Source organism: Tenebrio molitor, chromosome 6 (genome assembly GCF_963966145.1).
Source record: "Tenebrio molitor chromosome 6, icTenMoli1.1, whole genome shotgun sequence".
Lineage (NCBI taxonomy): Eukaryota > Metazoa > Arthropoda > Insecta > Coleoptera > Tenebrionidae > Tenebrio > Tenebrio molitor.
Window position 1 is genome coordinate 20,256,451 of NC_091051.1, and position 27,888 is coordinate 20,284,338.

At 33.7% G+C, this 27,888-nt stretch overlaps 2 protein-coding genes and 1 pseudogene across 3 annotated transcripts in view; 2 read left to right on the plus strand and 1 right to left on the minus strand.

Annotated features, from left to right (window-relative positions):
• The window catches only part of LOC138133438 (neuroglobin-like), a 145,169-nt gene that overhangs the window by 103,541 nt on the left and 13,740 nt on the right, over positions 1-27,888 (plus strand). The window lies entirely within an intron of this gene.
• On the minus strand, positions 1,137-1,933 carry LOC138133062 (serine protease inhibitor swm-1-like; annotated as a pseudogene).
• LOC138133902 (uncharacterized) lies at positions 14,332-16,866 on the plus strand. Its single transcript, XM_069051912.1, has 4 exons — positions 14,332-15,582; positions 15,635-15,842; positions 15,897-16,255; positions 16,316-16,866. Exons 1-4 carry the CDS (start codon positions 15,364-15,366, stop codon positions 16,802-16,804), a joined length of 1,275 nt encoding a protein of 424 aa, XP_068908013.1. The 5' UTR covers positions 14,332-15,363; the 3' UTR covers positions 16,805-16,866.

The following is a 27,888-nucleotide window of genomic DNA, read 5'->3' on the forward strand; positions in this document are numbered from 1 at the left end:
TTTTCACATGTGATGAATAATCAGGAAGTTTCGTTCTGACTGGTCCAGAAATGACAAGTCGTGCATTTTTATTGGAGAACTTGATGTGAGTTGAATAGTCAATAATAGTAATTTATTATACGAGTTTTATAATTATAACACACCATTTTGTCCCACACGTTTTTTTAGAGCACGACGAGCGCAGCAAGGAGTGCAATAAAGCAAACAAATGCGACAAAATGGCTTATAAAACGAGTGTAATACAATATTTTTTCTATTTTGCCCCTATTTTAAATTTTAAATTAAAAAAAAGGTCAAAGCATAATGCTAGGAAAATTAATTTGGCAGATATAAAGGATTGGTAACACTGGTAACTAGACGAAAAATTGCAAATTTTGAATTTAAAGTGTCATGAAGTGCCTAGCAACTACTCACTGCGAGTCACTGCCAATATTAAAAATTTAAGTAAATGTTCCTGAAACCGGTATCGAAAAGAACTCTTTTTCGAAAGCCATTTGAGTGTTGAAGATGCAAAATAGATAATAGTAATTTATTATACGAGTTTTATAAGACACCATTTTGTCGCACGCGTTTTTTAGAACGTGCGTTTTAGAAAGTGCGACAAAATGGCTTATAAAACGAGTGTAATACAATATTTTTTCTATTTTGCCCCTTAAATTTAAAAAAAGTTCAAAACATAATGCTAGGAAAATTATATTTGACAAATATAAGGGTTGGTAACGGTGGCAAATAGACGAATAATTGTAAGTTTTGAATTTAAAGTGTCGTGAAATGCAGTGATCACCTAACAGCAACTCACTATGAGTCACTGCTAACATTAACAATTTAAGTAAATGTTCCTGAAACGCGTATCGAAAAGAGTTCCTTTTCGAAACCCGTTTGAGTGTTATACTGACTGTGTTATAGGAGCAAAATATAAAAAATAATATAATATGTAATGTATGTAGGTATTTATTAGCAGAAAGGTTATGCCGAAATATAAGGAAGGAAGAGAAGCTTTCTGAGCAATTTATGTTTTTAAGAAGTTGGAAAAAAATCTGTTAAACTAAAAAGAGAAGGATTCAAGAGATGCTCTGAAGATCTTAGTCTTTGTATATATTTTTTTAATTTTAGAGAAACACTTTTATTGCTCCAACATCAAGGGATCAAATGTTCTTTTATGAATATTTAGGACAATCGTCTTTTGTGATACATGTTCCATTTTTCTTATCGAAAATGTAATCATCTTTACAAAAACAGTCTTTAACATATTGCTTTCCACAAGCTTTCACTGGCTGAGCACAAGTACCAGGACAGGCAGTACCACATTTTTTATAAACCTCATTGTGACCACAAACTGCAATGACAACAAAATATTGATTAGAAAAATTTACAATATTTTTTTAATTCTTACTCCTCTGACAATCGACTTCAGGAATACATTTCCCATTGTTACCTTTCTCCCTTATGTAACCATCTTTACAAACACACTCCGTTTTGTACACAAGAGGGCAAATTTTTGGCTTAGTTTCGTTACAAATTCGAGGACAAGCTGTTGCATACGTTGAAAACTGTTCATTTTCGTTGCATATTGGAACATCTAAATTCAAATGGATATTGTTAAAAATAAACCAAAGGAGATAATACATACTTTCGCATGATTCTGGTACGCAATGACCTTCTGGACCTTCCCTGATGTAACCCTTTTTGAGAAAAAAAACCAGAAACGCAATTAAGAGTGCAAATCGGCGGACAAGCTGTACCACAGGATTCGAATTCTTCGATTTTACTACATTGTTGTGATTTTTCTAAAGAATAGTTTAAGAAAAGCTACTTCAGTTGACAAAAGGTAAATGGAGCAGAAAATGGCTCCAATGAAATAAATTGTTAACTTACCGGCCACTGTCAAGCCTAGCAGCAACAGAATAAATATAGTAGTAGAATGAAGATTCATCTTTTTAGTCAACAAACTTTTCTCTGTAAATATTTATCATTGATGTATGTGATTATTATCATAAACAGCCAAATATTGGCAGTAAACAGTGACTTGTTCATCTTTCAATAAAAATGTGTATTGGTCAATTATTCCAAAGATAATGGAAATATCCACTAAAATCATAATCACACCAACAAAGGAACAGATCTTGAAGCACTCCACCCCGGTAATTTATGGCAGGGTGTTAAACAACCGCAGACAAATATTTTTAATACATATACTTATTTGAACCCTATCGAGCTATTTGACAAAGAACGGAGGTAAAGTAATCCAGGGAAGACTGTAAGTGGTTTGTAAACTGTTCCTTTGTTGGTGTGATGTATGATTTTAGTCAATATTTCTATTAGGGATAAATATACTATAAGCTAAAGGATCAACGAGTATTAAAAAGTAATCCTTTTAAAATTCCATAATGCTAGGGACAGATAATCAGGTAAAACCAATCTTAATTAGTGTGAGTAATATGCTTTACTGAAGGTTTTAAAACCGTAGAATACTAATTCAGCATTTTTATTCTCCTAAAAAATATTATGTTTAACTCATTATAGGTAGTTAAATTTAAAACACTAACGTACTACTCTGTAGTTGACCGTTCTTCACAGTGCACAATAATTAAAGATTGATGGACGTGGGGAGGTCGCTCACTAACAACTAGGTTAATGTAATTAATTACTCAGCAATTAAGTAATTTATTAACGACTTCCCTGGCTGAGGGTAGTTTTCCACTTCACGTTATATCAACACTGGGTATAGCACTGAGGATCCTAATGGACTTAATTAATAGTTTCAAGGACTAGAGATGAATGCAGCGTTGGCCGCTTTGCCAGTTGTTAAATTCTGGAAGTTTCTTTGGGAGTTGCTCAAGGTTGATCATTGTCAACCTGCGGTAATGTAATCCGGAGCAGGTTATTATCAGAAGAGCGTCTATACGACGGTACGAAACCAATGGCGCGAAGGGATAAGCTAAATCGCTTACGTTTCCTTTAAGTGCTCTCTTAAGCTATTAACAAGTTGCATTACCATTTGCTTCTCAGTCAGCACCCATTCTGTCGATACGCTATCCTTGTTACTAAAAGCAATTTGCTTCGATTAAGACATCTGAGTGATTGCACAATTTTGTCCCTGGTTAAAGAAGAAAAGTGGTTCTAAAAATTAATTATAAATTAAGCCTTTGATAAGTTAACAAGGTGTAAAGTGGCTAAATTCTTTCATATTTCCATATGCAGCTGGATACACAGCTTTTATACAGTTATTGAAATGAAAGTCCCTTTTTTCCAATGACAAAATTCGTCAAAATGAACAAATTTTTGTCCGAAATTATTTCAACCTTGAATATAAAATAGTTATTTTTATATTAAGTGCGCGAAGAGAGTGTTTTTTGTGCATGAAAAGGTCTTTTACGCCGAGACGAAGGTCGAGGCAGTATAAGCCTTTGAATGCACAAAAACATCTTCACGCACGAAATATAAACAATATTTTTTCTATAATTGATTCAAAAAATTGAAATTAAAAATTCAAATTTTTGAAGGAACTCTGAAGTTTCAATGCAGTGACCATGTTGCTAGGTAACTAATAAAATACAGTGCGTGAAGTGAAACACAGAAATAGTCGTGTGCGTGAAATCGCATTTCACACACTGTTTTGTATGGTTTCTATGGTTTCGATCTTACTAACAATGCAAAAAGAAATACACGTTAGAAAATGACCCACTTCAGGCACCGATAACTATGCGTGAATTTCAATTTTTTGAATCAATAATAGAAAATAGTTATTTTTATATTAAGTGCGTGAAGAAAGTGTTTTTTGTGCATGAAAAGGTCTTTTACGCCGAGACGAAGGTCGAGGCAGTATAAGCCTTTGAATGCACAAAAACATCTTCGCGCACGAAATATAAACAATATTTTTTCTATAATTGATTCAAAAAATTTAAATTAAAAATTCAAATTTTTGAAGGAACTCTGAAGTTTCAATGCAGTGACCATGTTGCTAGGTAACTAATAAAATACAGTGCGTGAAGTGAAACACAGAAATAGTCGTGTGCGTGAAATCGCATTTCACACACTGTTTTGTATGGTTTCTATGGTTTCGATCTTACTAACAATGCAAAAAAAAAATACACGTCAGAAAATGACCCACTTCAGGCACAGATAACTATGCGTGAATTTCAATTTTTTGAATCAATTATAGAAAAAAAATCTTTGTGATTATCACATATTAAATCCCAAGTGCAAAATTTTTTATCGGAAATTTTTTTGCTAATGAACGAAAACATCCATAAATGAGGTCAGAAGGCCAATTATTAGCAAGTCGGGGGCTTTTATTTGATAATAATTGGTCTTCTGACCGAATAATTTATGGATGTCTGAGTTCATTAGCAAAAAAATTTCCGATATTAAAATTTTGCACGAGGGGTATACGGCTGATTATTTCCTGAATAGAATGAAACCAAACGCATTATTTCCAATCCTTTTTATTCGAAATATATTTTTTTTTAATCAGGTACCGACATTTTTTATCAGATTATTGCATATGTGCATTTTAGAGAAATTTTATCGTGTTATTTTTTGTTTTCTCGTTTTGATTGGTCAATATTTGTCACGCAATTGGTTGCTAAACACATGAAGGAAATAATCTAAGTTAAATAGTTTCAGCTGTTCTTTCTAAAAGATAAATTAGAATAATAAACAGTTATGTACTTACATTAGAGTAGGTACGGTAGGTGTATTTTCCAGCGCCAAAACTGTTTCAAACTCGGTGCGAAGCCGAGGCCTATTAGTTTGAGTGCTGAAAAGTACCTACCGTATGACATTTGTATTAGACTTTTCGGCTGACCGAATGTTTTATTTTTTTACACTAGATTAAAGTAACGTATGAAAAAAAAGAGAAAATTAACCGTGCGTGCCACCGAAATTTCGCAGCCACATTAACCTAAAGTGAAAGATAAAGGTGTGTTTACCAGTTACGGAAGCCAAAATAGTTATTTACGTGACGAATGCAGTAACAGATATTTTTCAAATGAGAGTCACGATTTTGCTACCCGAGTGGGCTCTGCCAAGGCGATCTTCATTTACCAGGCCATGACACTGACCAAAGACAGTGTGCTATGGAATGGCCTACCACAGTCTGGCAACATTGCTTCACCAACATTTGGTGAAAAAATTCGAAATCCACTAAACCTGTCATTGAATTTGCATTTGTCAAATATGAGTGATCTAATTTTGCGACAGTTCAAAAATGCATTATCGCATTGTAATATACAGTTTAAATCCACCTTGGGGACAGAAAAATAACGGTGCTCATTACTGATAATATTTCAGATGTTCTGCTGTGTTCCGGGCTATTGAAACTGTTTGGTTATAAACTAACGCGAGGTGGGCATTTCCAACTTAAATATGTATAACAATTTTGTTCTCCCCATTGCCTAAATCCCACCCCATTTCTTGTAACTTGCTTCCCAGTCTCATTTCAATATTCCTTTTTAAAGGCAAAAGATTTTGCCCAGTGATTGTGTGGTCATTACTAATTTTGATTATTTCTTCCCAAAATGTAATTTCTTCCTAATTAGAAGTTATTGGCACCGCGTTTGGTAGAAGTCCTTTCATTTTGTCCCCATTTATATCTGTTCCCCTAAAATATTTAGCACAAGCATGGCTGCTTTTGAGATTTCTTCATTTTTCGATTTTTAAAAACTCTTTCCAAATTGGGTTCGTTCCCTCATTCAATGGAAACTTAAATACAGGTACCTACGTAATTTGAAGAAGAAGACGCATAATTTGAGTTGCAATTTGGTACGCAACACTTAAAAGGCGCTTTTAATTCAGTTTGACTAAAGTACTATATCTTTAGAAGGTAGCGCCATTCCGCTCCACAATTTTTCGCCTCGAAATTAAAAGAGAGGACATTATCGATAAATCCTGTGAGTGTGACAAAGATAGAAGTATCCACAATTTTAAGGGATGTTTGTATCGTATCAAACAGATTAACTTAACATTGCTCGAAATTAAAAGAGAGGGAGATATATCTCCGCACCGTTGGCGATACCTTTGTGATATAGTACCTTAAGTTTGACGAATTTGACCAAGGACTTGTCAAAATTTATTTTAAATATCGAATTGCTTTCAAAATTTTAGGAACATCGTAGGTCATAGAATGGCCTACCAGAGAATGTGGCAACGTAGCCAGTGTCCTGGCCTGTAACTTTAGACCGCCCTGGCTCTGCCCACGAGGGCTAAACAATTCGGCACGAACTTATGAATTCTGTTAACGCCTGAGTTACGTATTCCATTTTTTGCAAAAATTTTATGTCAAAAAAATCTCAAATTGATTTAGCGTCATTATCATAAATTTTGTACAAAATTTGTTAGAAAAGGAGAGAGACCCTCGATCAGGACCAATGAACGATCAGGATCATAGTCTGTCTTTGTCAGATCCTGATCGTTCATTGGTCCTCTCTCATTTTCTAACAAATTTTCTACAAAATTTAGCATCGTGTCAAACTAGATTTAGATGAGGTTTGGAGTGTGGTGCAGCTGCGTCTCGTTCTGCGACCTGGTGGCGCTGACGTCTGACAATTCTGTCAAGGCTTTACTTTAATTAAATGTTTTAATTGTTTTCGAAGGAATTTTACTATAATACTTCGGTAAAACGGTAAATTGCTTCTTACAAACGAAACTTTATCTTGATATATTCGAGTTTGCAGCAAAGTGCCCCATTCGTTCAGTTTTTTGTGGGTTTTTCGGGCATCAATGCGAAATCTGAATGTTACAGTGTGACAGTGGGCGTTCCAATTATGACGTTTTACAAGTGGGGAATGCGAAAATACATGTTTCGCGCAATCGTGTTTTTATAGTTACTTTTTTTTTTTTTTTTTGCCTTTCCCTTTTCACCTAACAGGCCTATCAGGTACCTTTTACGGTCGGCTTGGTTTCTTTTTCCTTTGTGGTGCGGCGGGGCTCCGGGGTACTTTCCCCGGCTACCTACGCCCACCTTCTCTCTTCTCCTTTTTTTTTCTGGACGACACAACACGAATATCACAACACACAACATCCATGGGAGGCCATCCGGCCTGGGATTTGAACCCTGCTGACCTCGCGGTGGTGTAGCTCTTCCTTCCACCACCCTACCGTCAGCCCCTACTAGACATACACACACATCCATGGCCCGGCGGAGTTTCCTTCCTTCGAAAAAATCCTCCCCCTTCGGTGGGATTCGAACCCACTAGCGCCGGGACCGCGACCTCGGAGCACTGTCTCCGACAGCCATGCGGCCACCGAGCTACGTTTTTATAGCTACTTACAATTGTTGTTGACACAATCTGAAAGTTGAACTCAACAACCCTAATGCTGTAAGTAAATAACGACACCGATATCTACTGAGGTAAGTCATTAATGACATTAATGTCTTCAAAACATTCCTGTCAAAAAAATTACTTCGAAGCCATTTTTTTCGTGTAAGCTATTGTGCGAAAAACGTTATGGGATATACGGTTAATAAGTGCCATAACAGAATCTCGGAAGTTGAAAAATCTCGACTACTCTTTTTCGATTTTGTTATAATGCACTTCCTAACCTTATATCATATCCCAATATACTATTACAAAATTTGATTGGTTTTCCGTATTGCGACAATTCACATCTGATTGTCATCGTTTGATTCTTAAAAATTAGATGAGCAGGTATTTCAGTAACATCCTATATCTGACATCTCATCAAAGATGCTCTAACAACAAGGCAGAACTCTTTTCGCTTTATTCTTAGCATCACTAGAGACGAGCACACGACTTTGAAGAAGATACAAGTGTTACTAAACAGATACACCCTTTCATGTAGCTCGGATTTAGTAAATTGTGTCAGGGTTTTATGAGGTGAGCTCGGAAAAAGTTCGATTTAGGCGGTTGAGAGATGTTAGTGGTTTATTAAAGGTTAATGCTGAAAGCATGGTTTGATGTTTTATGATACGAGTAGCTCAAAAATGACACAACGTAATAATTGCACCAAGCAGGATAATAATCTTGTGAGGGTCGTTATACGAAGATATAGGTCATGGGTATTTCAAATTTGCAACAAAAGTTGTTGCATTTTATCACTGCGTGTCTTATTATAACAATAACTATGAACGTAAATAATTTAATTTATAATTTTCTTCACAAAGAAAAAAAAATACATTTTTTGTTCGACACTGTCAGAATTTGAGAATTTTCTCCTGTGTGAACGAATTTTGATAAATGTCACCACTTGTCAAAACGAAACTCAAGCTAATTTTAAAGATTTTAAACGATTTGGAGCCTTTAAGGAGCTCGTCGAACAAAAAAACCTTTTTTAGAATAACATAAAAAATTTCTTTTATAAGGGCATTGGCGCACTTCTCCCATAGAAAACTCCCCTATGGGTCGTTTTCTACACCTGGGACTCATGCGCCAAATCAACCCTTATAAAACTCGTTCTTTATATACTATTTTGGCACTCGTGGGCCTTTAAAACCCTTTTGCCAAAAACCCCAATTTACACACGAACTCGTCAAATAATCTACTATTATGTACAGTCTCATTACTTTTATTTCCTTGTAGAGGGTATTTTCAAAGAAAATTATGCTTCAAAAAAATTAACAACAAAACAATACGTTAATAAAAGCAGGAGCGTAAGAAAAATATTTTCAACCAAAAGTCAAAACATTTTATGAAACTGGAATGAAAATGTTATAAAACAACTAACGACTGTTGCAAATTATAAGGAAAAGACTCATGATTTAAGTAAGTAAGCACGCAGTCTTTAGGAAGTAAACGATCAGAATAAAGGTTAAAATACCTTCTCTTTAAAATCCAAAGATAATACAAATTTATATGATGTTGAAAAATAAAACATCTTAAAGTCCCATGACCCCTAATTGCAAGGCGATCTTCATTTACCAGGTCATGACACTGACCAGAGACAGTGTGCTATGGAATGGCCTACCACAGTCTGGCAACATTGCTTCACCAACATTTACCTAGTGAAAAATTCGAAATCCACTAAACCTGTCATTGCATTTGTCAAATATCAGTTACGTATCTAATTTTACGACAGTTCAAAAATGCATTATCGCATTGTAATACATAGTTTAAAACCACCTTGGAGACAGAAAAATAACATAAATATAACAATCATTGCTCATAAACCAACTGGATCTTGTGGGGGTTATTTGTTCTTCAATATTGCGTCAAGCGATTGTTAATTAATTGTAAGTCATTAACTTCACATCAGAACAATAACGTAACATTTCGTTTATATAAGAACCTATTGATTCACTTAACAGGAAAAAAACACTGTATCTGCAATTCTGAATTGAAATATGTATTTTAGATATTGCTGACAAAATTCTTAGGTATTCCCTCTCTTTTGGTTCGAATTAAAGCAATAAATCCTAGTTTCATCCATTGTAACAAACCCTCTTGGTTAATGATGATTGAGTTTGACTCAGAAGTGTACCTCGATATTATTATTTTTGGTGTCTATCTGGCAGCATCCTTTTTGAAACTTGTTTATTATGCAGCTGTTTTTCTATTCTTTCAAGAAACAGCAAACCTTTCCTGACATGACTTGTTTATTATGGAGAACTCGATGAGTGTTATCCTGTCACCGCAGTTCTTAGGTGTCGGGTCCAGTGGCGTAGCTACCGTGGAGCAGGTGGAGCAGTCTGCTCCAGGCGCACGAATCTTGAGGGCGCAAAATGAACAATGGAGAAATAAAAATTTGTATAATTTTTTTTCGATTCGCTGGACTTTTTCTAAACTAGGCACCTATAATACATTCATTTTTGTTTCAGACCAGAGTAGGCTATTTTAATTTTTTTAAATGTTGGTATCGGGGCAATGTCAAAATAACAAAATCAAAATTGTTCGAACTGCCAGTGTCAAATTTGACATTATTATTAAATATTAAGGTAAATTAGTTTTAAATTTGTGCAATATTTACATTTATCACTAAATACATACACACATTATTGAGTCCTTGAAACTATGTAGTTAATTGGAAAATGGTAATGCTTAGCTACATGGTCATGAATTTTGACAAGAAAGTGTAACCTCAAATATTATACATGATGTATATTGTCATTCAGCCAGTCTTACCATACAACTCGCCAAATTTCCATAGCCTACTCTGGTCTAAAACAAAAGTGAATGCACTGTACCACCTACACAAAATAAATGGTTAAATAAAAGTATAAGCAGGTGAATACGTATTTTAGTTATTCGTAATTTTAGTTTCAGAATACATATGTAGTAATTTATTTAACGAACAAGTTGAATACTACATTTTTAAAGGTCCCATAATCTTTAAAATTAGCTTGACGTTTCGTTTTGACAAGTTGTGACATTTATCAAAATCAGTTCAGAGAGAAGAAAATTCTCAAATTCTGACAGTGTCGAACAAAAAAAAATTAACGCTCGATAAAAAGAGGAAAAGCTTGGTAAAATAATTAATCGCTAGTTAAAAAAAGAAAACGCTAAGTAAATAAAGTACAGTAGTAGAACATAAAGAACCTTGTTAGAGCTGTGACTATTAAAATGTTGTCATAAAACTCTGTTTTAATTTGTAGGAAAACTTCCACATAACCCTTTACCAGTACCACCGCAGCAGATTTTCAGCCACCGTGATGATTGTTAAATTATGAAATATTAATTGCTGCATTCAAATTGATGATAGTTTTGAGAACTGAATATTCTGTCTATAAACTTCCAAGAGACTTCAAACTCTCTAAATTATTATTTTAATTAATTTCTGAAGCCGCTACTTTTTTCTTCTTCTATGGTGAAATTGTGAAATTTTCCATATTTTACGAAAAACGTGGAAAAAATGTGAACACCAAAACATTGTAATATCGGGTGTTCATTTAAATTTCCGATCAAAGTTGGCGCTGAAGAGTCGATTGTGAACGCACCACTCGTGTAAAAACGTAAGATTTAAACAGCTGATCCGTGACCCGTAATCCGTAGTGTATTCACAATCGACTCTTCAACCCCAAATTAAAGTTTCTTTTTAAAATCTTACAGTTGATATTGTAACTTGAAAAATGTTAAAGACCGAAACAGAGTTTGGTTCACATTCAGCTGAAAATATGGTCTCAAAGTTCATTTTACAAAATACAATTTGTTTTCTAATTGAAAAACCAATCACTTTTCCCATGGCAATATTTTGTTAAAGACTACACAAAATTGATCCTTTTCGCCATTTGCACTCGTTCTGTGTGCATCGTCACAGTGTCGTAAGGTTCGTTATCAGAAATCCGATTTATTCAACAGAACTAGAGACCACGTCTATATTCCCCTCTCATTCCCATCAGCATAACTTACAAACCCTTATCGATTCTCCCGACACAAATTCATTAAGTTCGCGCCTCGACCACTTTATCACATAATTACAAACACAATTTTCCGTAACAACCCTCGCAATTACAAAAATAGTCGTAATGTTACTGGACGTTATTTTTAGGCGGACATGTTATTTTTAGAGAGATCGATTACAAAACTTGCACGAATTCTTCTAATCTTCGTGGGCGTTTGTGTACAAAACAAACATCAAATTAGATGATTCGTTCGCGTGTTGATGATAGTGAAGAGCCACCTCGATTCGTGCAACGAGCTGGGAGTAACCAGTGCGAATGAAACGACAACGAATGCTGAACAAGTTTTTCACTGAAAAGGAAATTTGTTATTATTGCGTTTCATGTTTTCATGGAAGTACGCGGAGTAAAGGCGATATAAGCTGAATGGAGTATTCATAGGGGGCGGTCTTTCTAATGGAAAATCTCTTGCGATTAAGAGATAACGAAAAGGTGTTGATGAAGCTATACAAAAAATACGAACTGTACAACAAAACCATTGTACATATTAGATTCGTAGGACAACCAATTTTATAATCATGGAGCAATTAGATATAATTAATTGACAGTAATTTTTACAAGAATAAGATTTTAAGGTATAAGGTCATACCGTTCATATCTGTATCAACCACTCGCTCTACATTATAGAATTGCAAGACTATTCGCAGAAACAACACTGGACCCTTAAATGATATCAAATTGGTTTAAGCGACAAATCTCGGTATTGCAGGCCCATGATGGCAGCAGAAGAATAAGACGCTGATGTAGTGAAATTTATAATTTTCAATTTGCTGTTGAAAAACCTACCTATCGCCCTTTCTCAGGCAAATATGGTTTGGAATGAGATATCATACAGAAGTTAGTCTCCTCCAGTATTCAGTGAGCGCTACAGTGAGAATGTCTTCGAGTCAGTGTCATCAATTATCACTTATGTAAATAGTCTGAAGAACAATTGCAGTTTCCAACAAGACAGTATACGTACATACACAACACGAATTACAAGAGAGTTTTTTGAATGTGACCAAGTAACTTTGCTACTATGGCCGTCTCGTTTTCCAGACCTATCTTCTACAGATCATATGTATATGTAATACCCAGCTGTCAAGAGATGCCATTTACAGGGCTCATCTAACAATCTAGTAGAACTTCGACATCGAATTCAGGAAGGCAGAGAATATCCCAGGCAGATATTAAAAATCTGATTTCTAACACGCCTCAATGTGTTTCTAAGTATACAAGGCATCGTTGTGATATCGCTTATTATTAATTATTTATTGTTTATATTTTTTTAAATTTAATTTTATATCTATACTTAACTCTGAAATTTTCATTATTTCGTATTTCGTGCGTTCGAAATAAATAATTGTGTAAGCTATGCTATGACTATCATGGTTTAGTTAAACTAGCGCTGACAAGTGTACCATAATAGTCATGGCTTACTCGATTTTTTTTCGATTGCACGACAGATAAGTCGTAGGTAAAATGCAAATTCAGGCATTTTATAATTTGTCTAATTTGTCTAAAAAATGTCACTTTACCACACTAATGCAGTAAAGTATGTCATTACGACATTCAAATGAATGTCATATAATTTAACATTGTGTAATGTGTTTTTTGTGTGTTTTTTAAATTTCACCTCATAGTAGGCGTTGCGGATCACGGATCAGCTGTTTAAATCTTACATTTTACACGAGTGGTGCGTTCACAGTCGACTCTTCAACGCCTACTACGAGGTGAAATTAAAAAAAAAAAACACCGGATATAATAGGTAATACAGGGTTATTATAAACCTACAGAGTGGCTACGAAAATTGGAGTCACTTTTCTTCATATTACCAAGAGATGTCGCTGTTTTTACAATAAATATGAGAAACAAAAAAATATATTTAATTAAATGGCAACATAGAATTCAATATTTCGTACAATTGTCACTATTTTTAACAATTGTCAATGTCACTGTCAACAAATAAGTATCATAAAATGGTATTAAGAAGGTCGATCTGGTAGAACAGCAGCTGTAATAGTGCAGGATCATTATCGTGCAACATATCCTAATCAGCTACCACCAACATTTAACTACATTTTTTGAAAGCATGGTTACGTAAAAAAAAACAATGTTGCCAGCAATTCCATTTAATTTTTTTTTTGTGGTTCCATCTTTTGGGAAAGTGACTCCAATTTTCGTAACCAGGTTGTATAAACATCTAGTTGGCGTAGCGGCGCACAGCCACCTACCATGTTAGAAACATTTATAATAACCCTGCATAAATAGAGATCTATACGATCTTCTTTTAAAACGTGCCTCATGGACAGTTTTACGTAATTTGTAATACTGTTGACAATGGTCCACTATTTTAACTTGCTTCAGAGGGAAATTGAAAACTAGTTTACAAAGAACCCCTTATGATTTTTATTTGCTCTGAACATCATTTTATTTAACTATCCTGTTCAGCAAAATCCTCCCGCGTGAAGCCCAATAGCCCGTATTTTATAATTAAGTATGTAGCAAAATGTACGCAAAATATTCAATTTTATATGAATGAGATATTGCGTATTAGTGTATCGCTTTAGGAGGTCTGACGAAAATCAGTGTCGAAAACATTAAAAACCCTGTGTAATGATGTAATATCCTGCAATTGTGCTACTTGAAGAGACACCAATGGCTCCTTCCACTTCTAGGAGAACTCTAGAATATCTCAGTCTGCAAATTTCAATGCGTCCTTTTGGCAAGGCAAAACCCTTAGGGTGGGTTTATAATGGATGTTAACTTAGGATGATATCTGTAAGCTTATGCCGTGGTATGTAAGATGTAATCGTTCTGGTTTATAATAGAAAACTAACAATGAGTTTACGGAACGCATACGCATTTTATAGACAACAGACATTTGACGTAAATTTTTAGTATCTTGGTCATTTATACAGGGTTAATAACGAGCCTGACCAGGTAAAAATGCAACCCAAAATACAATTTATAAAGCTTTCTAGATCCCTATTATATTAATCATAATTAGGGCCCGGATTTTAGGCAAAATGGACTATTTTTATTTTTTAAGGCACATGTATGAAACTTGTCTATAAATGATTTCTGGCTTAATTAGAGTAATTAGAGCCATATTTGATTCTGCCTATTCGGCCTAAAATGCCCTTTAAATACCTATTTTACCTTTTAACTGCCTGAACATGCCTAAAATGACCAAAAATCAATTTCATTTTTGCGGTTTTTTCCCAATTTTCGAATTCTGGGAAGTTTACGGTATTGAAAATGTAAAAGTGGTACCTCAATAAAATTTACAATGCTTTATGATTTTAAAATTTAAGGAGATGTAATTACTGAAATGTACAAAGTGCAGTACAATACAGGAATTACTTTTTCGCTTTTACGGTTGGGACCATGATGTCAGCGGTAAATACTCCGACAATACCTAAGTACCACAAACCATTAGACTGGACTGGCATAAATTACAGAGTTTATCTGTTTGCCTCTGTTCGAAGGGGTGCAGGTATACGCGGTCTAATGTTTTCTGATACTTAGGTATTGTTAGAAGCTTTAACGTTTATAAAATGGTCCTTGCCATAAAAACGAAAATTAAAATCCCGAAGTGAAACAATAAGAGAAACCTTAAGGGTGTCATTTTCTAAAAATTTAAGAAATATAAAATTAACCATCTCCTCTGAAATTTGGTGGGAGACGTAAATATAAGCATTACAAATTTGTCATTTCTCGTTTACTTTATCTCCGTGCAGTGGTCGTGTTTCTTGTGAACCTGTTTAAAGTGAACATAATGCCGAAACAAAAAATTAGTTTACGCGAAAAAATATTACAGTGGACAAGCAAGAAAGATTTATATGAAATAAAATCAACCCGAGAAATGTTTTGTAAAGCTTGTGGTAAACTGGTAAGTTAAGCATAATTAAAAATATGTCATTTTATATTTTTTACTTATTTGAAAATTTTATTTTTTGTAGTTTATATGCGAAAAAAAATGTCACTTGCAACAGCATGAGCAAACGGCCATCTATAAAGAGAACATTATGACACCGCTTCGGCAAACGTTGCTGACACAGAACTTGGAGGAATCGGCAAATAGTACATTCAATATGGAACTTTGTAACGTCTTTTTAGCTGCCAATATACCATGGCACAAACTACAAAATCCTGCGTTTCAGAATTTTCTGACAAAATATTGTGGTAGAAAAATTCCGGATGAGTCTACTTTACGGAAAAATTATTTACCAAAATGCTACAAAGATGTATGAACATACTATCTTTTAATATTTAATTTAAAATTATTTTCACTTTTAGACTATTGACCGCATTCGGAATGAGCTGGATCCTTTTAACATATGGGTTTCAGTTGACGAAACAACAGATGCACTTGGGCGATATGTGGCGAATTGTCTGGTTGGGAAACTTTCAGAAGATGAACCTGGAAAATCTTATCTTTTGGCGTCTAAACAATTAGAAAGAACAAATCATGAGACAATAGCTAGATTCGTAAATCAATCTTTAGGTAAGGGTTTTTCACTTTTTTAAATTTATTTTGATTTAAAATTTCTATGCGTAGAAATCTTGTGGAGTACCAGAGTTGTTGCTGAAAAGTTTCTTTTGTTTGTAACGGATGGAGCACCATATATGATAAAATCTGGTAGACACCTTAAGGTGTTTTATCCAAAAATTGTGCATGTCACATGCTTAGCGCATGCTTTAAATCTAGTGGCTGAAAAAATTCGCTATCAATATGAAGATGTGGATAATTTAATTTCGAACGTGAAAAAAATTTTCGTTAAGGCACCTTTGAGAGTTGAAATGTACAAAGAAAAACTAAAAGAAATGCCACTGCCTCCACAGCCAATTTTAACACGATGGGGAACATGGCTTCAGGCTGCTATGTTTTACAGCGAACACTTTGATTCCATTAAAGAAGTAAGTATATAAAAGATAAGCAAATTAATTGATTGTTAAACTGTTTTTAACTACTCACAGGTTGTCATGTCCTTTGATGGAAGTTCTGCTGTTGCTATTCAAAAAGCACAGTCTATAATGAAGAAACCCGGAATAAAAAACCAATTAATTTATGTTCGCAGTAATTTTAAAATAATCTGCGAAAGTATTACTCAATTGGAAAAAAATGGGTTACCTTTAACCGATTCAATCAAAATTGTTGAAAACGTATTTACCTCCCTAAAAAAATCTCCAGGCCCTGTAGCAGCAGTAGCATTAAAAAAACTTGAAGATGTTACTGAAAAAAATCCTGGATACAAATTTCTTCTAGAATTGGCAAGAATTTTTAGAGGTGAAGATGTGCCGGAACATGACACCAAAATGGAAGAAATTTATTACAAATTTGCGCCCATTACCTCTTGCGAGGTAGAAAGAAGTTTTTCAAAATATAAGTCCATTTTGGTGGATAACCGACAATGTTTTAAAGTAGAAAATTTAGAGCAATATCTTGTATGCAATGTAAATACGTAACAATGTAAATAACTAACAAACTTGTAGTATTGTATATTAATTAATAAAAAATAATTAGTAAATATCTTGTTGTGTGTACCTACTTAAAACTTTAAAAACACATTTTTTAATTTAATTAACCACAACTTTAAGGACCTAGTATGGCTTATTTTCAGTTTTTAAGGGACTATTTGCAGTAGTTTAAGGGACTATTTTAGGCACCTATTTCCGACTTTTTAATTGCCTAAAATCCGGGCCCTAATCATAATGCACACAAAACGATAGGTAGCTTTTAAAGTCAGCCTAATGAATGTCAAGTTCTGACAGAAAAATATCTCTCTCAATAAAGTATGATTTCTTAACAATAATAATCAATTACAATCACAAAAGTAATGAGTAAGTAGGATCATGTCGGTTCTGTCATCGTTCGAAAACATTTTCAAATACTAAATATGAACGAAAAATGCAATGCAGATATACTTTTCAAACTAATAGAATACCTACTTGGATTCCTGATTTATTTTTTAATTACCAAAACACAATGAATGCTTTGTAAAATGTATTTTGGGTTGCACAGAACGCTACGTATGACGTGACACGCTTGAACGCAGTAATGTCACGTTGACACTTTCTGTATGGATGTACGGTCGATGGACAAATTAAACTGGGACACAGGACCCTTAAAATTTAATCTATGTAAATCAGACCATTGAATTGTCAATATATTTGTCAGTGTCTGTATAATATGTCGTACTAAAGTTAACCTATTTGTGAGAAAGCCGTAATTAAACAATGCAATTTTGTAAATTTTGACTTACGTAATTGTCATTTTTGTCCCAGTTTTATTTGTCTATCGACTGTATATGTATGGTCTATTTTTAAATCAAAGAACCACAACATCGCAATTTACACCCAAAATAGAGCTGACAACATTGTACACTTTTGACGTAGGGTGAAAAATCTCATCATATAAAAATTGAGGTTATTAGAGATATTAGTAGCGCAGCATGTTAATAAAGTTAATAACAACTAATAACAACTAATTTGAGAGTTTAATAAATGTCTTACTTTGCGAGACATTTTTAATAACACGTTCAAATTTTAGCTGAGAATTTGCGTACTTTCGAGGACATTAAAAATTGCAGACGGTGGCTGGTATAGCCAATAGATATCAGATATCATTAAATTCCCTAAATTTAGTAAAATTTTATATTTACAGACTTAGGTCTGTAAATATAAAATTTTACTAAATAACTAACTGGTCGTCGTTTTTTGGTTAAAAAATACACTATAAATACACGGTGATTCACAAGTAATAATGAGCCTAACAAAATGTGTAATGCAACCATGTTGTTGATTGCTAATCTGTACATGCAAATAAAATTCGTTATTTAAACAAATTTTCGACGTTTTTGGCTTGCTTGCGTGATGCAATAGTTATTTGTATATCAAGGATGCGAAATCGTTCTTTGACGTACCGAGAGAAAAATTGTCGCCAGGGCCGTTTAGGCCGAGGCGAGACAATCTCAAGGTGGTCAAAGGATTTCGCAGCCATGGTGTACACAACATTTTGTGTGCAACCGAAAATTTGTAATTATAAAATGAACACGTAAAATTTCCTTCGCTCTCAATAAAAATAAAGTCGGTTCACATGTCGCCACGTCGCTATAGAAACAACATAAATAAAACAATTCATTTTGAAAAAAATTGTAGAAATGTCGGAAGAAAATTACGCTGTTTCAGTTCCGTGTACCTACTCATCCAGAGTTAAAGAATATTATAAATTGTGCAGTGTTGCATTTGAAAAATCGAAATGGCAATATGAAAAACGTTACAGTGACTTTAGACGTTTAAAGACTGGTGTAACAAGAAGAATGTGAAAACGGTGTCGGAAAACGTTATATCGGCTTACTTATTGGAATTTATTTATTGTGGAAGGTAAATGTTAAGTTATGTTATGATAAGTTGCATCATCTGCCCTCCTTCACAGCCCCCATTGGTCAACCGTTCCCGCCGACACCACACCATCGAGAGAACGCCAACCGACGCCTACAAAAGATCAACACCCAGCCAGCATTTACAAGAAATTTTGCTTTCGCAGGGACTCTCTCTCTAACCTCTCTCCTAGATACACTGCTTACTTTTTGTGACTTGTATTTAGTTAGTTAGTTTGCTAGAAATAAACACCGATTATATTGAATCCCACATGCTTACTTTTACAGCCGTCGTCAAGGCAACGGCTGCGAAATTGAATTTCGCAGCTTGTTCTTGGTATACGAAGTGCGTACGGTTGCACACAAAAGACATTATAGCAGTTTTTAGATTTTTTTATCTGTCTCTCTGACTGGTTGTCTGTTGGAATCCAGTCTAAAACCAACAAATCGACTTTCTTTAAACTAAATTTATTAGAAATGGAAAATTCCTTATTGTGAATACTGAACATTCTAGCCACAAAAATGTTCCGGTAGGTGTGCAAGAGATTGCTTTATGTGTTCTAATATTCTGATTTTGATTATATTTAAGAGTTTGTTCTTTTTGTTCAGCAAATCATTATTTTGGACCGTAAATGAATTGTCCTTCAAAACCATATTATCCATTATGCAAAAACGATAAAACAAGCTTATCCTGTTTGAAGCATTAATAAAACTGTTAACAAAGTCCCTCAGACTAAGAAATATGGTTTGTTCTGAAGCTTTTAAAGAAACTTTGCAAGTCGACTGTTTGGATTTACTTTCAGAAATCAACTTGTCAGAATTCAAGTCCCATTTACTTAATACAACGGCAATTGTTTTATGTTTTTTATCTAAAAATTAAATGGGTTTAATAAAATCTTTAATGAAATAATATTCGTGGTCAATACTTTAATGTTTCAACTAAATTTTTATCCTGTTCCTTTTTTGTGCTATAATTTACGGCTATTAAGTTTTTATTGCTTACATCACATGCAATGGAACTAAAATTGTCTATAATATCCTTTTGTTACATTAAATAATCTAATAAAATAAAAAGAACATAACAAAAATCTTTTTTCACATTTTATACAGTAACTATATTTCTGTAGGTACTCAAAATCGTACAGTAACAGGTCACTTTACAGCATAGCAAACATTTTGTGTTTTTCGTATCTCTTCTTGGATTTTACACGGGCTTCTTGGGCAGCATTTAAAATACAATGTGATTAAGAATGACTGAATCTGTTAGAACAATGAAAATTTGAATGATTTTGGTACTTTCAAATCAATCATTTTGAAATTCGTTTTCAAAAAATGATGTTGTTATGTACTCGTAATTTCTGTCAGGTTGCTATGATAATGAAAATCTACCTACTACACACATTATTCGTAAAACTTTTTTACGAATAAATTTTAATATTCTTAAAATGCGAAAAAATGGTAAGTATACGCTCCTCGTCAGAAAAGTGATTTTACTGGACTCGTATGGCATTTAAGTACTTGCTGACGGTCGTACTTAAGCTCGTCTAGTAAACATCCACTTTTCTGAACTCGTAACGTAATCTACTAAGTACATATTTGAGGACTTGTAGTATCAAGAAAATTTGCTTTATTAGATTGATTCATACAAATAAATCAAACTGGTCTGCTATTAAATTCTTATATGATCAGATGATTTTTGTATAAATAGTTCATTACACGAGTATTACACTACATACAGGGTGTTTCTGAAATAAGTGCATTAATTTTAACTGGTAATACCGTGCGATCATTTAAAAAATAAATCGAGTTTGCTTTGGAGCCTATGCTATAGCATGGCTTGCCATAGGTAACACGCCGACTCGATTTATTTTTTAATTGATCACACCATAGAACTCATCAAAAGGAACAACTTTTCTCTCTGCCATTTTGGCGAAAAACGTTGCGTAATGGCTTAAAAAAATAGGAAATATTTTCCTAAAACCGTCCATATCTCCAAAACTAAGCTACCTAAAAACGTGAAACAACCAGATTCTTACGAAGTGGATTTTTTGCTATACGGGTAGATTTATTTGAATTTCGATTTCTGCGTTAAAACACGTTTTCTGGATGAAAATCTCTCCAATTTTTTTTTGGAATTAAACATCGTTTTTCGGCAAAATGGTAGATAGAAAAGTTGTTCCTTTTGACGAGTTCTATTACCAGTTAAAATTAATGCACTTATTTCAGAAATACCCTGTATATTTTTTAAATGTACAATTTGGTTTTAAATCGATTTTGTTTGGTATCTATAATTTGTGCATTAGAAAAACCTGGAACGATTTTTTGACAGAACTAAATCGGTTGTTTAAAATGTATATCCTTCATACTTCGGTTCTACGAACCCTCTACAACACAAATTCTAATCAAATCTGAAACTTGTTGACGTCCCCTTTTCAGCTCGCCACATTTGGAATAACCGCAACAATGCCACAACTGTTGCCATTGTCACGTAGAGCAACGTACGTGTATGTTATTGTCAAGTCCACCGTTTGTGTATAAACCTGGACGCGTCGCGATGTTGATCGTCCTCTCTTCAACAGACGTGGCATCAGGCAAGATCGTTGCCGTGGTAACGGCGTACTCACACTCACTAGGTCACTAATCGATTCGGTTGGTGCGATCTCAAAAAATTACCTGGCCGAAGAAATGTCCTCGACTCGCAACGATACAATTACCGAACAACCGACACGGCACTGGAGTATCATTTTACCAGTGTATAAAAAAAATATAAAAAAGGAGTCGGCAAGTCACCGCCTCCGCATTAATCTTGTTTCGCAGTTGGAGACATGGAGATCAAAGGAGTAAATTCTTTCATGTGACGGATCACAAAAAATTGCGTTGACTCAAAAGGAATATTTTAAAATATGTACCTATTATTTGGTACACGACCCGTGTTTAGGTTTAATGAAATACAAATAACTAGGACTAGGTGCTGCAATGATAAGTAACTGCTAATGTATGTAGTTTGTTTATTGCTGCTTTGGAGAAAATTTAATTACATACTATTTGACCATGTAGTGGAGTAACGATAGACAAAAATACGGCGTTATTTCGGAACCGGTAGCAAGAGGTCCGATTGTCATCATTTTTTTTAATGTCAAGAATACAATATACTAAAACCTTTGTAGGTTAAAAATTGACGCTCATAACGGGACACTCGAAAACAAAAAAAATCCGAAAACTTGATTTGCATTTATTTTGGTGGTTAAAAAGGTGAAATAAACTATTCTAACAATACTTTTATAAATTATATATCTGACTTTGTTATGAGAACTCTTCAAATGATCATTGTGACGGGTATTGGTAAAAATATACCTACAAAAAATGCTGAAAGTAAAAATTCACAAATTTATTAAGAGTAGATATACCCTGAGATCATTTAAATTTATAATTAGAGCAGGCTATGACTTTAAAATTATATTGGCAACACCAGTGACACTTCGATTTGAATTGTCAAAGTGACGCTTCAAAATTCAATTGAAATTATGAAACGGCGAGTTAACAGTTGTATCCAAGCCGGATGTTCGATACAACTGTTAACTCCCAGTTGGATATTTTTTGTTGAAATTTGAAGCGTCACTTTGACAAACCAAATCAAGATGTCAGCGATGTTGCCAATATAATTTTCAAGTCATCATAGCCTGCTCTAATTATAAATTTAAATGATCTCACGGTATAATAAAAATTAAATGTTTTCCCCGGTTTCATCCTCTTCTATCTCATTTTCATCTGAAATAGTTGGTGGGCAATTGTTATAGGTTTCCCCATTACAGTTCCCACAAGCTCGCGTGCAGAAAAGTCCTGTTTTCAAGAATCAACGACAGTAATTATATATTTTCTTCAAATGATACTAACTATGGTCAACGCCGGGCTACCGAACACCTACCTATTGTTCTTCTCTTTCCACATACAATTAAAGAGTTAAAAAAAAAACAATGTATTACAAGAAAACAAAAAAAAAACTTTGACAACTCAATATAATTTGTTTTATCGCTTCTTTCAAGCTAATATGTGTAAAAGTCTTTACTTTTGCCTGATTTGCAATAAACTTTATGCGTATGGAACTTTTAGTTTGGTAGGAAAAAAATATATCAGTTTTGACATTGGCTGTTTTACCTTAATTATCGGAAATTTTTGTATTGTAAACCAAAAATGTTATGTACTTCAATTAATTGGTTTTAATTATGAAAAGTAACTAAATTAAACATTTTTTTCAATCCTTATCCATCGCTGTTATCATCTTCGTCACGGTCAACATTGTTGGTAGCTTCTATGACAGAAAATGATTCATAAAACGGGAATTTTTTTGGTTGTTTTAAGAAGACGGAGAGAGGTTATGTTTTAATTTTATTTTATCAGAACTAATATGATTTGGAAATCTAAACCAAAAATTGCCAAAATAACGTGACATGGTTGTTTTTGATATTATTCGCTTTGAAATTGGCTGATTTTGCTAAAACGTTGTGTCTTTGTACCGCTGTATTATCCTGACTTTGGCAGTCTGTCTTTGACGTTAAAGCAAAAAATCTTTGTCAGTTCGAAAAATTTGTTTTTACATTAACGACGAAAAGAGTGACATGCTCCTCAATTATGAAGAGTGTGGAAAGAATTCTGTCGCCGCTGCGGGTGTTTACAAGCCGATGGTAGACACTTCGAACACCTTTTACATTATTGTAACAATAGGTGACCAAAGTAACGAAGCGGTTTAACCTATAGTTAACTTTATCTAGCGTTGGTGAAACCGGCCCTTATTTGTTAATGTATTTGTTGAATTTTCAATTTTGATTAAATACAGGTTATCTACCAATCTGACATTTCTGACAAATCCATCCAACTTACTTTGATTTATAATTTAAAAGAAATAACACATTTGATTTAGTGGTTACTGTCATTGGTATTATTGGTTGCGGCAAAATAAAAATTCAGAATTACCTCTCTCGTTAATAACCCTGTACAATACAATCATAATATACAATAAGTATACCGGGTTGCGATTTAATAATAATATAATAATATACCTGACACAATAGCAAATATAAAACAGAAGTCTTTACATGGGAGATACTTTAAAGAACTGGAACAACCAGAAGTTAATATTCAGGCCTCTCATGCATGGCTTAAGAAATCAAATATTCACCCTGAGACGGAGGGTTTTATATTTGCAATACAAGATCGTGTTATAAATACAAGAAATTATAAAAAACACATATGCGGTTTACAATCGATAATTGATAAATGTAGGATTTGCGGAACTGAAGGGGAAACAATTGAACACATCATTTCTTCTTGCACCGTTTTGGCTCAAAGCGAATATAAAAAACGTCACGATATATTCGCTAAAATTATACACATGAATTTAGCTGTTAAATTCAATTTATTAAAGAATACACAACCACATTATAGTTATACACCAGAAAGTTGTTTGGAAAATGACAGTTACAAGTTATATTTTGATAGAACAATTTTAACTGACATTCATATTAAGCATAACAGACCAGACATTATAATTTTAAATAAACAACAAAAGCAAGCATATCTTTTAGATATAGCTGTTCCAAGTTCACATAATATAACACAGACATATAACACAAAAATTAATAAATATTTAGAACTGTCCGTTGCTATGAGAAATCTTTGGTGTTTAGAAAAAATTTCGATTTTACCACTTGTAATTTCAGCAACGGGAATAGTACCGCAATCTCTTTTTAAAAATTTAAAAATTCTGGATTTAGATAACACATTGGTAATTGAAATTCAAAAAGGTATATTATTATACTCATGTCACATCGTGAGGAAGTTCCTTAACATTGACACAGAACATAATACACAACAAAGTCAAAATGCGGAGGCGAGACGCCGGTAATTTTGTTGATAAGCACTGCACTGTTACTTGATAGTAATATCCGTAATAGTGTATGTACTCCGGCAAAATTGCCGTGCCGCCAGGTGGAGGTGGGATAGTAGATAATGGGGCAGGCTTTTAGTTCTATGTATACGTTATGTTGTCTCTTCATAGCCAAGCATCAAATTTTTTCGACAATTATTAAATGTGTAAATGCAAAAATGGTAAGTGTTGGGCCACTCGGTACAATATACTATTATTGTGTACCATGTACATCATGGATACTTGCTGCTGTTGGTAATTTAGTTCAATAATTTAAGTATATTCTGTTTCATAATCTATAGTTCACAAACTCAGCGCTCGCTTAATGAATAGTTATTCAAATGCAAATCCATATTAGACACCCCTTCGGCTACCTTCTCAAAGCAGCCATGTTGATGATTAGTATTCGTTAGACGTCTATGTGCAAGAAAAGTTTTGATTTGGCCGTTACAGAGTCTGGCGAAGTTCTATATGTCAGAAACGTGGCTCTGAAGTCGACAAGAAAAGTAATTTTAAATTGATAAAAACTCCGACGTGAGGTCGCTTTAAAATTATTTGACTCTGTCGAAAGTTAAACTATATCTGGAAAATTTTTCTTAATCGACAAGGAGATAACGTTTCAAAGATTTTCTCAATATTTGATCATCTTTGGTGACAAATTTGTTCTTAAAAATACCAAATAAAAGAAATATAGGTACCAGACATTCATTAGTTATGTCAACAGCGGATTCAATGTTAACAAGTTTACGAGTATTATAGTAATAGTTTATACAGTGTGAACATAAAGTGTGGAATAAAATTCATAATAACGTAATGTGATGTTTTTAAGAAAATCACTCGGACAGGTCGATTTTATTTTGAAAAATGCCATTCTATGACGTGAACTTGTTTAAATGACATCACTGCTTTTTGCGCAATGACGTCATCAACATTTTTTTTTTAAATGACAATCCCCACTTTTTTCTTCCCTTTTTTCAAAATAAAATCGACCTGTCCGAGCGATTTTCCAAAAAACATCACATAACGCTACTATGAATTTTGTTCTAAACTTTATGTTAGAACAGAACAAAATGAAGCATTTCGTTCAAAATTGTAGTTTTCACTTCTTTTTAATGAAACGAATTTGCTGTAAAATAAAAAGAAAAGTGAATTTATAGATTTACACTTATTTTCAGAAAAATGTTTAAATTAAAGTTTTTTATCTATTTCCACAACCTTCACATTTGAGTAAACTTTCTATTTCTCTAAACCATAATAATGTTGAAATAGATTTTTTCTACTTCCTTCTCTAAAGTGTCACATTTTGCACTGACAAATAGTGTATAAAACGTCACTTTAAAAACGATTGTTCATTAGTCACAACTTGGTGTCCATTCGGGCGTTTTCGGGATATTAAACACGCTCGAAGTTTCTTTAAACACGGCTTCAATTTTTTAGACATATTTAGCTCTAGATCAAGTTGGTATTTTGACGTTTATCAGTTTCGCATCCGGCGTGAAAGAAAACGCCATTGCAGTGGAATAATTCGTTGTATTTTTCAAATATGGACCTGAAGCCACCAACAGTTTGTATCCTGAGAAATATATATATTCCTATTTGGTATGTTCATTTAGTTTGTATGTTTAAATTAACGTTTAATAAAAAAGTTGCTTGTTTCGTTTGTGTGTTCCATTTGTTAATTTGGTCGTAGAAAAAGTATAGTTATCAACTCGTTTATAAACTTCTCTAGACACTTGTTTATTAAACACTCGCTCCGCTACGCTTCGCTCGTGCCTAACATAAAACGCGTGTCTAAAGTGCCGTTTATAAATCTTGTTGCATAATATACTATTTTGTAACTTCATTCATAATTTTATTAAGATTTTTTCAATTACATTTGCTCGGGAACAAAGTAACTAAAAAAAACTTTTAGTTTGATAAATGGGCATAAATGTTTACACTAATATTTTATTTGAGTTACATCTATCAAATTTTTTCAATATGCTTTTGTAAAACTTTTTTTCTTTCTCTGCTTTTGCGACTGGTTAGTTTTGAAAGCTAAAGCTTTAACAATTTTGTCGGGGATAAAACTTGTTTGGCGCCCAATAAAAAACGATTTTGAACACTCCATAAACACTGACCCACATGCTGAGCTACGGGCGTTATGTGATAAACTGATAATGCATCTGCTGTATAAAAAACAACATTCTCTTGTAAATGCAACTTTTAATTATTAATAATTAATATAACTTTTTTTATTTAGTAAAAACCATTATGTCTACAGATTTAGGTAGGTAACGTGGCTGCTGTCATTTTGATATTTTTCTTCTTCCCGTAGAATCTAATTAGCCAGGAGCAATTATTTATACAGTACCCAATCAATTTGATGGTTTACTTATGGAGTTAGTGCCGAAAACGTTCCCAAAATCAATCAGACGAAAAGCTAATAAATTCCATCGAACGGTTATGATGTAAACTCACTGGCCACGAAATCAATCAAATTGCCCTCAGCAGACGCACGTAAACAGGGTTCACCAATAAATCAATTCTGCAACAAAATCCGCTATCAAGTAAAAATTACCTAAACTAGGTGAATCAATCAATTCTATAAATAGCATTTTTTTTTAAATATTTGAAAGATAGATTTCTTTGACATATTATTAAAATTTGCTTGTATTAACACTAAGAGCCCGATTTCAAGTCATGGTGACAAATAGGTGGTGCAACGCAAATGTGTAGCTATCTGTGTCCTACACATTAATTACTAATATGCGTCATCTTTCTCAAACTTGCAATTTTGTGCCGTTACCATCACAATACAAGTTGCAAGTCAACTTGAAATCGGCCTCTCAGAGTACAATAAAAATGTAATGTAAAATGATTGTAGTCCAAGTAGGTGTCAAAACAATATAAAATGTATGGTTGCCGCTCCATGTAAAAAACATCAAAATGATGTGAATAAGTGAGTACACACACACACAGGAGTTAAATTGGGTGCAATACAACTCAAAATTTGTGGATTCAATCTTTAATTTAAAAAAAAAAATAAATAAAATTCTCATCACCGCACTTTTCATGTAAAAATGAGAGTGACAGTGACAAAAATTGACAGTTCACATGAAAGCGCAAAAATTTCATAACATGGGCATGGTCTGCGTCGACTACAATCATTTATAATAACCCTGTTCAATTGCATTTGAAATATTCCGGAAATTGTTACAGTTTTGAAGGTTTCGGGACCTTGATTTTCCTTCGTATCAAAAGGTGAT

What these genes read in the sequence shown, in the direction of transcription:
- LOC138133902 (XM_069051912.1), top strand. Translation starts at nt 15,364, where the DNA reads ATGACACCGCTTCGGCAAACGTTGCTGACACAGAACTTGGAGGAATCG. An exon ending in ATTCGTAAATCAATCTTTAG is followed by an intron (nt 15,843 to 15,896) that starts GTAAGGGTTTTT and finishes TTCTATGCGTAG; the next exon opens with AAATCTTGTGGAGTACCAGA. An exon ending in ACTTTGATTCCATTAAAGAA is followed by an intron (nt 16,256 to 16,315) that starts GTAAGTATATAA and finishes AACTACTCACAG; the next exon opens with GTTGTCATGTCCTTTGATGG.